Genomic DNA, 14,452 nt, shown 5'->3' with positions numbered 1-14,452 from the left:
AGGGATTAATAACATTATCTTCTGCAAAATAATGGTTATACCATGCACAATTATTGGCGTCCCTTCAGTTTAGGTTCATTTTATTTCATTCATCATTAAAAACGACAACAACAACAACAACAACAACAACAACAACAAATGCAGAGAAACATGAAACTACATGCATACGGAACATTTCATTTCATGTGAATGGGGATTAACAAAAGCAAACAAACAAAAAACAAGGACAAACAACTAAAAAGTGTTTGTATGAAATGCACGTTAACCTTGGAAGTACAAAAATATCATATTGAGAGGAATTTTACAGCAGAATGAAACACTCAGCAAAAAGAAATACTACTACTAATGATAATAAAATATAAAGATAAACATATCTTCATGTTCAAAACTCTTATAAAATGAAAACGCATTTATGAGTATACATTTACTCTGATCCATATTTAAAGTAATGGAAGAGTTTCAATCTCGCAAATATGAATATAACAATAGTTATTGATAGACCAGTTCGCAGTTAGCAAAGGTTCAAATGACCCCGAATGTTAAACAATGAAAACAAAACAGTTTTAAAGCTAGATATCATAAACTAATGAAATAATTTTTTATATGTTAGCAAGCTTCCTTTGATATTTAGCAATGTTTTGTACAATATGTTGTTCATGTATTCCTACAATTTATACATACTTTACGTGCAGAAATATATAGACTAAAATGAAATGAAATAAAATGAAAATGTTCGTTCACTGCAACGTAAAGAAACCGTTCAGCCGCTGTATGACATCTCTTACTACAACTCAACTCTTTCTGTTTATGACATCACTCATTTTTATTAGTTGGAGCGGTCACACTGGCAAAACTTCGAGATCTCAAAGATCGCGATCTTAAACTTCTCGATCTTTTTCCAGTCTGACAGAGCCTATTATTATGTGGTTTTTCTCAGACGAACCTTATCCGCTCATGTGCAAAATGTAAAAAGCTGCCTTAACACTTGCACGCATATCAGCTTGCGCCGTGTTTTACCCATCGGCACGTACCATTTCTTGCCAGTGTGCGAAACATTCGTAGTACCCAACATGCTGGAGGATGCATACCAATGCGGTCAATGCGTGAAATGCGTGACAAAATTGTCGGCATGTTCAAAATTTTGGCACGACTAAACTTTTCATATTTTTCAAAAGCAAATTTCGTGAACTATGCACAACGTAAGTTCAAACCAGAATTACCAGCGCGTGCCATATATTATGCGGGGGTGCAGAATTACATGGACCAGTTGAAACAAGTCACGTGACCCCCCCGAAAAAACAATGATAATTGCAAGTATGTTATGACGTGGAAAAATACACGTGAATAAAGAATGTATGTGATATTTACATGCGCCCTCAGAGGCTGCATACACAATTCTTAAGGGCTCCTGGATAGGTTGTGGAATTTTGCTACAAAACCGTTTTTATAGGAGGAAATCGTGAGTTGTGTTACGTCATTATGTAAGGACTCCATTTCAGGATATCTTGATCATGATATTGTGCAATATTAATCTCGCGATTCCCTTTTTAAGTGTAATATTTTGTATTTCATAGAATAAGTCGTACACTTCATTTGAGTTTATCATGGATATTCATGTGTACAGTTCATCTTTTTGTACATGTATTCCTCCTTTGAGCTATTTTATGTATTCTTTTCTATCATTTGCTGTAAAACGTCACAATTCGGCCTTTGGCTGCGACGATGTTGATATCAATAAACCATTTCAATTCAATTCAAAAGTATACTTTATGCACCTCTAGGCAGTGTACTAAGAAAAAATTACTTACCCTCGAATTCTATTTTAGATAGAATGTGAAACTACAACGTAGCTCTATAAGACGAAACAAGAGTTCATTTTCTTTATACTGATATATTTTTACCTGTTAATACTAATCGATTCATGCGCTGTTGATGTTGTTTGTTTCTCTAGAAGAGCAATTCCATTTCCCCAATGCAGATAACCAGATCTCTAAACCTAGTTTAAATATGGCACCGGAAAAGTTTGATTTCAACGTTTCTCTCACTTTCCTTATTGTCGGGGTAATGCACTTCTCGAATGCTAAAAGCATTGACTAGACAAATAGTGCATGATTTTTTTTTTGGCAGCATAGTCGCTTTGACTCGTCTTAGGATCAGTGCAATCTCTTGTTGTCACTTTCTCACCCGATGAAGACCCAAAACATCAAATAGGTTGTCTGGATTGAAGAAAGAAATATGACTGCGGCTACAGGCAACTCCCGTTGTATAAGAAGTCCGTAGGACCGGCACTTTTGTTTTACGTCGTATTGAAATTTCGTTATAGTCATTCAAAAAAAGTATACAAAGATAGTAATATAGATAATAATTTGAGGACCAAAATCTTTACTTCGTTATAGCAATGTACTTGTAGCACCTGGTTGATGTTTAAGATGTACCGACTGCTCTTTTATTTGGCCTGTGCATATTTTGTTATTATGCACATAATAAAGCAGAAATTGCAAAATAAACAAAACAAAAACAGGCAAAGCATGAAGAGTAGGCAGTCGAAAAAGTGCCTGGTTCATTTCCTTCTTCTTGTCCTTATTTTTTCGTATTCCTCTTCTATCTCATTTTCATTTCTCTTCTTCTTCTTCGTCATCTTCTAATTCTTCCTCAAGTTTCATTCATTTCTATTTTTGTAGACGGCTCTATTCTCTTCCTGAATTCTTAAATTATCATTTCCTTCGAATAATATAGGGATGGGTCGGCATAATCGTTGAAGACCACTTAAAAGGTTTATTTGGTTATCTTTTTTTCTAGAGTAGAACGTAACGGGAAATGATTGAAAATCGATGTTAGTGGTCTTCAGAACTGAAACAGAAGGCGCCATCAGTCGCGATTGATATTCACAAATGGCTCCAGAGAGGCGCAACAAGATTGGTAAAGTAAGCTGTGCATCGTCCCCAACTCAAATACACTTTAGATGCTTGGGTAAATTTGCAGGAAGCCCCCTATTAACGACGTGTGGCGTAATAATTGCTTGATTCAACACATTGGCCGTGTCCTCTTCAGAGAGTGGACCACTGGAGACACTCGTTATCGCTCATCTCAGCGAAAGAAATACTCACCTCCTTTTTCATTTCTGTTCTCCCTTCAGACAAACAGGAGGAGGAAACTCCCGCTCTCTCGTTTCCTTTCCTCGTGGCACGCAATGCGCACATCAGCTACGGAGATCGTTCTGCGCACGTCATACATTCTCCCCAAGACGGTCTGGAAAACCAGACAGGGAGAGAGCGCGGGATGACAAATGAACTGAAACCTCGTCATTCGAGCGTCCGCCATCACCGACGCCACAAGGTTCCCCGCTCGAGCCCGCCGAAGACTTGCTCTTCCACCGGTACACCTCTCAAATGCAGAGTCAGTATCGTTCTATGTTTAACTCTACCAAGTTGATGTTACTCACACTTTTCCCAAGGAATGTACTTTCCAGGATAACACTTTTGAATCTCAGAGGAATATTAATCTGCGGAGACGTTTAATAAGGAATACTACGTCCTGATTTTCTTCTTCTGATGACTGGTTTCTTCAGTATAACGTTATTTTTGTTTGGATGTATTCTTCGAATTTGGATTAATTATAAGGATATTTCTGGTACAAGCAAGCCGTGATTAATTGCTTTAATCGCTAACATCATTCTGCGAACAGACTTAAATGTTTCAAGTTCGTGGACGTCTGTTTATTTGTTTGTTTGTTTTAATTTTCAAGAGAGCAAATTTGAATTGTTTTAGAAAAGTCTAGAGAGGGAGGCAGCCTAAGTCGAGGAGGCGCACGGAGTCTTTTAAAGACTGTATCAATCTGAGATGACCACATTGTGATGGGCATCATCGTTGAGCCAGTCAAAGTGCAGCTATTTGTGGAGAACCACCTGCTGGCTTGGTGTAAGTTGGCCATCACGGATTACCGCGTCAAGATCGACTCCCAGGCCGTGATCACTCGGCGCGGTTACCCGAAACTTTCCCTCCACTTTGCCCTCTCACTTACGGCGGTGAAAATAAAGCGAAGGCGGTGAACGGGTGCATGCACACCACTAGGAAGAGTTTCTGAGTATACCGGGGTAGGAGAGAAAGAAGAGTCATTGTAGCTAACTTGTTGTGCGCCGGTATTGGGGTACAGATGTTTCAGTTTTGTTAATTTGCATCAAAACCGCAATGGCCTCTCCCGTCTCCTACCAGGCTGACGAAGACCCAATCTCCGCAATGGAGGTGTACCCCTTTATGTCGCAGCATGGCAGCGTCCTCAACCCGTACTCCTACGATTACTCTGACACCAACGGCACTGAGTATGAGATGATGCAAGCCTACACTGTGAGCATAGGGGCAAAGGTGATTCTCATTCTCAGCTATACCCTCATGATTGTTATTTGCGGCACCGGTAACTTCCTGCTCTGTTGCGTCATCTACCGCTTCAAGCGGATGCGCACGGTGACGAACCTGCTCATTGGCAACCTGGCGTTGTCGGATTTCCTGGTGGCGGCGGTGGTGGCGCCATTCAACTTCTACTACTATATTCACCAGACGTGGCCTTTTGGCAAGGCCATGTGCGTCATAGTGGGATTCCTGAAGGCCGTGTCGCTGTACGTCTCCGTCAACTCATTGCTAACGATCGCCATTGACAGGTAAATCGAATCAAACGCTAATTAACTTCGTAGTTGTTGCGGCGGGAAGCATGTAAATAAATTCGATTTATTGAATGAGGATTTTTTTAAAACCAAAATGATATGTTTCTTATGAACTATCTACTTTGAGAATATACACTGAGAGGAACAATTCCTGCGCTGTCAACAAAAGACAAACAAAAGAACAAAAAACACCTCAAAACAAAACAAAACAAAACAAAACAAAACAAAACAAAACACGCCACTAAACAACAAAACAATGGATGGTACACCTTCAGCAACATCTCGTGTTAATCAAACTACACCTTAAGCCATCTAAAAGAAGTATAAAAGAAACGTTATTGAATCAAAATATAATGACTGAAATACACATTTCATCTTGTTGTTTATTGATATATTGTGATTATTCTTATACATTTTAGTCCGTTATCTAATATGAAGATTATAAAACACATTTTAAGGGTCAAGCACCTTACCCCCCTCCCCCGCGACTTGTCCCTAACCTCTAGGTGCTCCTGCACCTTTTGTATTAAGAAAGGTAATAGATTATATATTTCTTCCAGGATTGTCACGCTCTAAGATTTTACTTATTGTGTCAACCCATGCAACCCTATCAAACATTTTTGTGAGACGCCTTTCCAGTCGCATTTCCTGTCAGTGTCAGATAAGTGTCGAGTCAGTCCGACAAGTGTCGAGTAAATCCGATGTGTATTAGACTTGTGTTGTGCGACTAGTGGGCGTATCCAACCGACGTTCTTTGAGAATCTGTTGAGTTTCCGACGATTAAACAGTCATCGGATTAGTTAACTTGAGTCTCTTGGTTCTGGGGGCTCTTCTGACGTTGGTATCACCCTCGCTGATCCTTGGTGTGAGGAGTCTCTAGAGCTTGTCAGATCAGATTTCATCGGAACTCATCGGATTGCCGACATTTTTGTATTTTGGGGATCAGATGAGCCTCCGATGGTTAGTGGAATGGGGCATTTACAGGCAATGCAGTTTTCATTGCTCGATAATCATGATAATCCAGTAAATGTTATTCTAATTTGTATAACAAATTCAAAATGTACCCTTTGTTTTATCATATTTTGTTGTATATGCATTTCCCCCGTAAAATATTGTTCATGAAAAAGTTTCAGAAAGCAATGAATGAAAGAATTATGTAGCTCGTTGCAGGACCCTAGGGGAAAACTTTCGTAAATTCGAAAATCAATTATCAAACGAGACATGAAAACTCGTCACATTGAGGACGAGTTAGGTGATACGCTTGTGGTCATCAGATGACGGTCATCTGTGATCGACAAAGAAAAGAATGTGATATAGGCACCTTGAAGTTATATTGAGCGTGCATGCGAAACCGTTTCTGTAACCACTCGGCCACGGGACATCCCCGGAAATGGTAAGACAAAAAAAAAAAAAAAACAACAATGTATAGATATAACAGGGGGAAAGTCAATGCCCACTCAACTAACGTGGCCTGGTGAACATCTATTGCATTGCTAGACGGAGAAGCGGCCCTGTAACGACTGAGGTCACTATGCCATTTCTGGCAACTTGGGAAAAATACGTCCCGCAGACATAAAACCTATAATCGGCTGGTTTTGATACCTTGCCTTTAATCACAATTTTCAGTGTAATGACGTCATCAAATTACAAAACAATGACATCGTCTTGAAAGACAATTGTTCAAAGTACAACACCTCAGTCGTCGTCAGTACATACTATGATCGGTTTGACAAAGTCAACCTGCAAAGTGTTGCTGCAGTCGAAGCAATGTGGTCTCCAACACACAAAAAAGAGGGATATGGCGTGTGTGTGTGTCTGTGAGTGTATATAGGTGCGTTTATATACGAACGTGATTTCTACATGAACGAATATGTAATACAAAATTGAAGAAAAAAAAGTAAAATAAAAAAAAATGTTTCGTGATCTTGTGGGGTTCGAACCCGCAATCTCACGTCTCTGAGACGGCGCCTTTAACCACTCGGCCATACGTCTCGACGAGAAAATATGGGGAACGTAAACTTATGTATGTGAAAGATACATGGGGAATCGTTTTGTCCACATTCCATTTTCATTTTCAGTTTTAAACTGCAAAATTGTCAATCTGATGAGGAGATTTCAAAGAATAAAATGCATGATTACTGCAGCTTATTGTCTCAGCTACAACATATTAAAGTTTCAGAGGAAATGAAGCAAAATCAGCTGAGATAAAGGTGCTTAAACGTTGTTAAGTCAATTGATGCTTTAAAAAAAAAATCACCTCCCATAGACAATACACGTAAACTTGTCCGATTTTGCGTCTTTACCTTTAATCACAATTTAAGGTATGATGACGTCATCAAATATCAAAAGCATGACATGGACTTAAAAGGCAAATGTTCAAAGTACAACATATCTGAATTTGGGATAATATTGAGCTTAAACAACAGAGATACGAGCAAATGAATGTCAGAAACAGTACCTTAAAAAAATTAATTCCACTTTTTTGATTTCAGATGACGATATGATGACGTCATATTGTAATTATGGAAATAATGATACTTGAAACGTTATTTTCAATTCATATGCTTTTGTAATATGCAATAAAAACATAGGGTCACCTGACGTTTTAAAGAGCTATGGCGAAATAAACAAAGACATGTTTTTTCACTATATTTGCATATAGATGCGCACGCGAAATTTCAACTTTGACGACAGTGCATTGCTTTGTTATTTGTCAAAATCGATCAGAAATCAATGGATATTGTTACTCAAAGTATCAGGAATCCAGATCAGTCAAAAAATGTGCATTTTCATGTTACTGACGCGCTGTGCGCGCGAAAATGCGCGGACGGACGCGCACGCGCAAAATTGTTTGAAACGCTTAAGATTGTCTGAAACTTCGAGATTTCCCATTGGAAAGTTGTTTTGAGCCTTTTAAATGTTTGACGCGCGCTTACGCGTCCTAGATGACGTCCTAGGTAATTAGCATCAGAGAAAGAAAGATAGAGCGTGACCTGAACTTTATGTCCACAAAAACTGATACAGAAAGGACCTTTAGTTATGAAGTTATGATCGATCATGTAACATGGTCCGAAAATCACAAAATGGCGCCTAGATGACGTCATAGATACGTTACTGTCATGAAAACCTTATTGTGGCTAGATATTGTCATGAGACATGTTGACTGAAAATGTCATGTTACTCCGTAATGTCATTCTTGAGATATTGACGACACAAAATAGGCCAGAAAGAAAGAAGAATAAGAAAAAAGACAGATTTTGACAATCACAATAGGTGATACGCTGATAGCGTATCACCTAATAAATGGTTTCTTGCCGGTTAAGTGACAATTATTGATACTAATTGTATAATGGTGTATGATGAACAACGTCATCACCAGACTTTTGCAACTGCTAAGCGTGTCTGCTGTATTTCTGAGGATTGCCTAACATAGAAACATTTCTTGCAATGCATATCTGTATTCCGGGCGTGAGATCTCGATAGTTTGAATCCCTTCATTCGACTATTTTCAACATGTGGATACTCAGGAGGCGAGAATCCATTTATTTGAATAAATTAATGCGTCAGTTCGAAAATTCAATGTCGGCGCAGGTGCCTAAACATTTTCCAGGATACCATAGTGCTGGGGAGGGGGGGGGGGGGTCCCTATCCCCATACCTTGGGTAATTGATACGAGTTGGTCGCAGGTTGGAGCGCAAGCGGAATATTTGAAGTCAGGCATCGCAAATAGTGTCCACTCAGTTCTGCCTCTGATTTCACGCCTGAGGCGCTGAAATACATCAGCAAAGGTTTAGCGTGTCTGTCACTTTTATCAAAAATGCTGACTAACAAACATGAAGGAAAACTCAAATGTTGTCTGTTATGCGTTTTGATGTCTTCCTGTCGATGTTGCCTTTCTTCTGCCTTCTTCTTACATTATTATTTGTTTCAAAATTCGTATCAAGACGCCTCCCATACACTTCAACCTTAACAATGCTTAATATTAAAATAGAAGATATAGGTTCATTGCCAAATTTTATTGCTGGACCTATACAAGACACAATATTTGCCTCGTATCAAGGCTAGTGCTATAGGTTTTGTTAATTTTGAAAGTGTCAAAAAGGGTGTGTATTAAAAACTTTGATGCTTGAGACGAAATAAAAATCTTCTTCAAAATGTAAAGATTGACCTAGTAGCCTCATACAGAATCCCTCGGGCAACTCTGCCAAGAGACTCTCCGCCTGTGACCCGACGCAGGTTGCCACTCTGCCCTCGTTTTGCATCCACACGCTGCCTTTATAGATTTCTCGTTTCTATACGTTACATCCACATCCCCATTTTACACGTGACCGATTTTTTTCCCTCTCAGATTGAGAACGAAATAGGCCGGTAAAAGCACGAATCTTTAGCATCCCATGTTAAGTGAGATTCTCATCGAATAGTATCCCTCCAAGTATAGTGTCTTTAGTCAAGGCAGAGGGTGGTATCTGCGTTTTGATTACAAACAAAAAGAAACGTGACCAGGATGGAGGAAGTGAACGCTACACTACTAGTAGTGAACATGTGTCAACCTGACCCCACACTGGCCCGAATTGATCTAAAGTCGATATGAACTAAGGGCACGAACTGGTTAACCCGTGTTTTGACAGCGGTAGCGGCGTTTGTCATTACACAGCTTCGCGTTTGGATTGTATCCCTCAGGGGGATCCGAACACACAAACCACGCGAGCCGTGGTTAAAACCAGACCTGGGTGTTCAACAGCAAGGCACAGGATTACGTTGCTGTTATAATTATATAAGGCTTCCCATCCATCCTTGTAAAGCAAGAGCGGAGAGCAAAGTTATTGCCACAGACAAGGGTGAGTTTGGGAGTGTCTTGTATTACTCAAGCGTCTCTACAAGTAAAAATTCATCAACTAGTCACTTAAAAAATTGGAAACCGGAACATCATGTGCTCTTTACTGAGTCTATGAGGCATTTTAATAACAACCTTTAGATCCACGACGCGAACGCTCAGACGACGCAGCCTCCCGGGTTGAACAAAATGAAACAGCTGCCTCGCGCATATGCAGAACACTATTTTATGCCTAATCAAAAGGCGTCGTCTCACGCGTTCACGTCGCAAATATAAAGCTCGTAATATATTGCGGAGGCGAGAGATTAAGTTAATGGGGAAAGAAAAGTAGGAAGAAAGGGAGGGGAGGAAAATGAAGTTTAAGGGTAAGATGTCTGAACGTGTATAACCCCTTTATTTAGTTTACTTCGTTGATTTAACAGTAACTTAAGGTAAATAATTTTATTCCATGTACAAAATCAGCGAGGGGATCCATAATGTGTGTAGTGCTAATACTTTTTCAGTGGATGCCAATGACGAAGACAATATCCTCATAGAGCTGGAATTTGTTTGTTTTGTTTCGTGTTATTTCGTTGATAAGCTGCAGTTGTATTTTGGAGTGTTTGTCTTGTTTTGTCTTGTGTGTTTTGTTTTGTTTTGTTTTGTTTTGTTTTGATCAGTGACAAATGTTCCGAACTCAGACCTACAAAGCTTTGATCTGATTTTGCTTTTTTTTTTCTCTCCTTCCTAGGCCAGGATATGTGTGAAAGAATAATACTGTGTTCTCACGGGGAAAACAAATGGGTCAGCAGATGACCTCACCAATACGCTCGATGGTTTGAATCATTTATAGCCCTTGTAAATGTCTGTGTCGAAAGCGCGCTGTGTGTATCAAGCCAGGGCATCGATTTCGTCTGACCCGGCATTCTCCGGACTCTAGAGTATCCATGAGCAATGACCAGTACCACTTCGGCTCCTTTGGCGAGCGGTCTGTCCAGGCGTGTCGATACGTCACTGTCAGCGGCCACGTGACCCATAAAAAATCTAATTCGTACTATCTCCATCATTTTCCACTTCATAAAAGTAGGCCCTCGCGGCGTTGAGTTTGGGATTAAAAAAAAAAAAAAAATCACCAACCAGTGTGTTCTAGAGCGCAACAAATGCGCTGTTAGCTAGGTGTACAGTTTGGTTCTCTCTATAAGTCTCACATCAGTAGAAGGCCCTGTCATTTTTTTTTTTTTTTTTTTTTGGGCACAACAGATACTAACACAAATCTGGATTAATATATATATATATATATATATATATATATACATGTATATATATATATATATATATATATATATATATATACATTCAGATATTCAGATGTTCTAATCTGATTAGGTGTGGTTGATGAGGGTGAAGACCTTTTCGAGATACACCTTTTGTGGAGACTGGACACGCTATCCTTTAAAGATAAGGGGACAAACTTGATTTATTTCGACGAAGATTCAGAAAATACCCAAAATTTTTACCGCAGTCTTTCTCGAAGGATTTCTGAATTTTAGCAAAACCTCCCCTCCCCCTTGCACCTTTCAGGACTGGACTGAAGTAAGTTGGTCTACCGTATAGATTAAACATGAAAGGCACTGGATCTTTCGTGTATATTTGATTTGATTTGATTTGATTTTATTGGTTCCTGCATTATATCATTGCTCATGCAGATACATACACATAATGATGGTACCATACATATAAATGGATATTCATTATATGTTGTGATATAATGCATGGTATTGTGTGCGAGGATATTGTAGCGAAAAAAGTACAATGCACACTAAGCCTTTACCATTGTTCAGTTTTCACCCCTTCAGTCCGGTACTTCTATATCGTCTTTAGATATAAAATGAGTCTTGAGTAAAACCATGTTGGACACAGTGGACTATTTAAAGAAATTCTAACTGAGACCTGCTGCGCTGAATGTGACCAATAAGAAGATCATGAATGTCTTTCTGAGCTCATGAAGGAATGATTTGTATCTATGTCAAATGGTTAATACGAGAAGAGGATATAATTTGTTTTGTTTTAAAGCATTTGTTTTTTGTTTTTGATGCTACACTCAGAGTACGTTGCGATGCTCCTTTTATGTCAGCTGTATTCTAAAAAAGGAAGGGATTAAAATATTTGAATGCCCTTAGTCATGCACACACACACACACACACACACACATATATATATATTTATATACACACGCACATAAGTGTATAGGGGCCTTATGTCGTATATATTTTGTATCTTACTGCACATTGATGTTTAGGTTTCTTTCAAGTGATTGTATAAATCTATTCACCACCTGTCCTTTTCGACCTATCTTGCGATGAACTATTCAGGCGACGATTCGCAAATTCATCATCCGACTATCAAAGACGGCGTGTTATTCACATCCCTCCGCCAATCTTTTTAAACGCGAATTTCCTTTCTTCCCGTGGGACGCCAAAAGCACAAGATTTAGCCAGGGGCGGGAAATCAAGCCGCTTTACACAAACAAGTGAAAATGGCATACAATCAACCCTGACTAAGCGGCTACTTGTCTGTAGCGGCCACCTATATTTGGGTAATACATCATTGCCATATAGCGGCAACAAATCTTGTATTTTGCCTATAAGTATTTCTTCCGCGAGATTCTCTGTGTATACATATTGGCCTTTCTCAAAGGCTAACAAATTTCTCATCCGGGGAGTTCTCCAAATAAAATGCGAAATACTCTTTCGTTGTATGCTTGCTTAGCACCCATTCAATTTCGAGAGAATTAGTAACGTCTTTACCGGGAGGTCTTCCTCCCACCTTCCTAAAGTGTCAGGACACGTTGCATTTACAATGTTTTCCCTTGGTGTCTATCGTGTTCCATGCTGTGTGAAAAATCAAATTTTCCACTCTTTACACCGTTGGTCTCTTTTGAATATTTATTACTTAATCAATTTATCAATCAATGGATTAAATAATTAATTAATTAATTACCTCATACATTCCCTCATTCATTCATTCACTCATTCAATTATTTATTCACTCATTCATTTACATATGTATTCATTCATTCATTCGTTTTTATTTTCATTTCCAAATAATACACATATATTACTAACGATAAAATATTAGCATATTCCAGTTAATACGTAGAAATACATCTTGTGTCATAAAAGGCATCGACAAGGCAAGAAGCAAACTTGTTATGACGTAGTACTTTCACTACATCTGTATTACTACAAAACATTGTACATATTTGCTGTACGTTAAAGTTTAATTGGTAAATCAACGCTGGCAGAAACAGCCCAACACTTTAGCAAAATAATGGTACTGGATGGTAATAGTGGATGAACTTCTTTGACCAAACATTTGTTGTGTCTAACAAAAAAGCGAAGGGGAGGTATACTGTCCATATAGTGTTTGAATTTGGGATCACAGAAAGATTAGCACTGAGCAAAAAGAAGCATAGGTTATTTCAAAATACGAATGTATAGCGTCTTCATGGTAATAGAAGTAAAACACGAAGAACTGCTCCTACCGACATCTTTGTTTAAGGTATTCGTCGGCTTCATTTTATTGAAAACCTATATTCTTGTGCAAATCCAGTCTTTATTTTTATCACATTCTTATCTCATCTCGTCATCATCTATGATTACGTAGCTCGACCTTTCTCTCTGTCCATTGCATTGCCAAATTTTGCATACAATTTCTACGTAATTGAAGAACAACTTTTATTATGCCGGTTTAACATACCACTGCTGGGAATTGCTTTCCAAGCCTTTTCAGTCACAACTGACAAGTAACGTGATCCAGAATAAGCCTGGAAATCTAGCCAGGTAATATTCAGTGGAAAAAGTTCTACTTTTATTTGCTAAAGAATTACTCGTATTCGGTTATTCTAAAACTGCTATGAGCGAACTTGTGATTCAGTACTGCAGATAAAAATCTTATAAGTTGATTGTCTGGCAACACACTTCCATACTGACAAGAAATTGGAAACTTGAAATCTGTGTGCTTTAAAAGAAAAAAAAAATCGAAAGTCACTATGGCTTTGTCCGCACTGTAACATTTTAACAGAGTACCTGACAAGAACAAATGTTTGAATTAATTTTCTTTCCCCCAGAAGAATAGTGCGTACCCCCAGAGATCTTCTTCACGGCACGTATCTCCAATGTGTTATCTCTTCGTGAAGTTCTTTTCGCTGTTTGAACAACAGCTTTGATTCCTACCCCCCCCCCCCCCACTCCTTCCTAGTCCCTCTCTGTCGGCTGTCAATTCAGCTCGTCACATGCTCTTGCCAGCCAAAGAACCCGTCTCTGGGGGCTCGTGTTTTAAGCACCTGCAGCGCCAGCGGTCTTCAAAACGCCGGCATGACTACGAGAGTCGACAAAATAAGCGCGCCATTCCCGTATTCGCGTCGCAGTCTTATTCCTTAATGTGACGCTAGCACCTTTTCTTCCCCCTTTCCTTTAGCTTTAATGCAGTAGAAAAAAAAAACAAGAAAAAAACATAACAAGGAAAAAAAAAATCAACCAAGATATCGCAGAACAGCAAGTATGTAGTGTGCCCGAGAACTCTTAAACTAATAAAAGGTGGTGTGTTCTTTTTTAATCCTCCATCCGGATGTTCTTGATAATGACGTCAGTGCTTTCATATGCGTGATGAAAGAAAAATATGACACAAAAGAAAATCGTTTTATTGCTAGTTTACTGGTTGGTACACTGATGAAGAGCTCAGACCATGAATTGTCGTATGTACCTGAAGCAGTTTGCCTCAGAACGTGACTGTAACCAATATCACCCATTTGGTGAAAAACGATGATGGTGGTGGTGGTGTGTCTGTGTGTGAGCGCGCGTGCGTGTAAATCTAAACGAACCGTTCATCGCTTTCTTAGTCAACCGTACTATACTCATTTTATTGAAATTAACTTGAACAGTCCGGTAAAGTTTCCTGTCAAAAAAAAACCCAATAGCGTG

At 39.0% G+C, this 14,452-nt stretch overlaps 1 protein-coding gene across 1 annotated transcript in view; it reads left to right on the top strand.

The window, feature by feature from the left end:
* The first annotated feature begins 4,187 nt into the window (after positions 1-4,187).
* Positions 4,188-14,452, top strand: part of LOC140240548 (prokineticin receptor 1-like) — a 33,436-nt gene continuing 23,171 nt past the window's right edge. Inside the window, exon 1 of the mRNA XM_072320313.1 lies at positions 4,188-4,654. Within this exon, the coding sequence (XP_072176414.1) occupies positions 4,188-4,654 (467 nt within the window). The remainder of the gene's footprint in view (positions 4,655-14,452) is intronic.

This window comes from Diadema setosum, chromosome 17 (assembly GCF_964275005.1).
Source record: "Diadema setosum chromosome 17, eeDiaSeto1, whole genome shotgun sequence".
Lineage (NCBI taxonomy): Eukaryota > Metazoa > Echinodermata > Echinoidea > Diadematoida > Diadematidae > Diadema > Diadema setosum.
The sequence above is the reverse complement of the archived record's forward strand: the minus strand, read 5'-3'. Positions and strand labels throughout refer to the sequence as shown.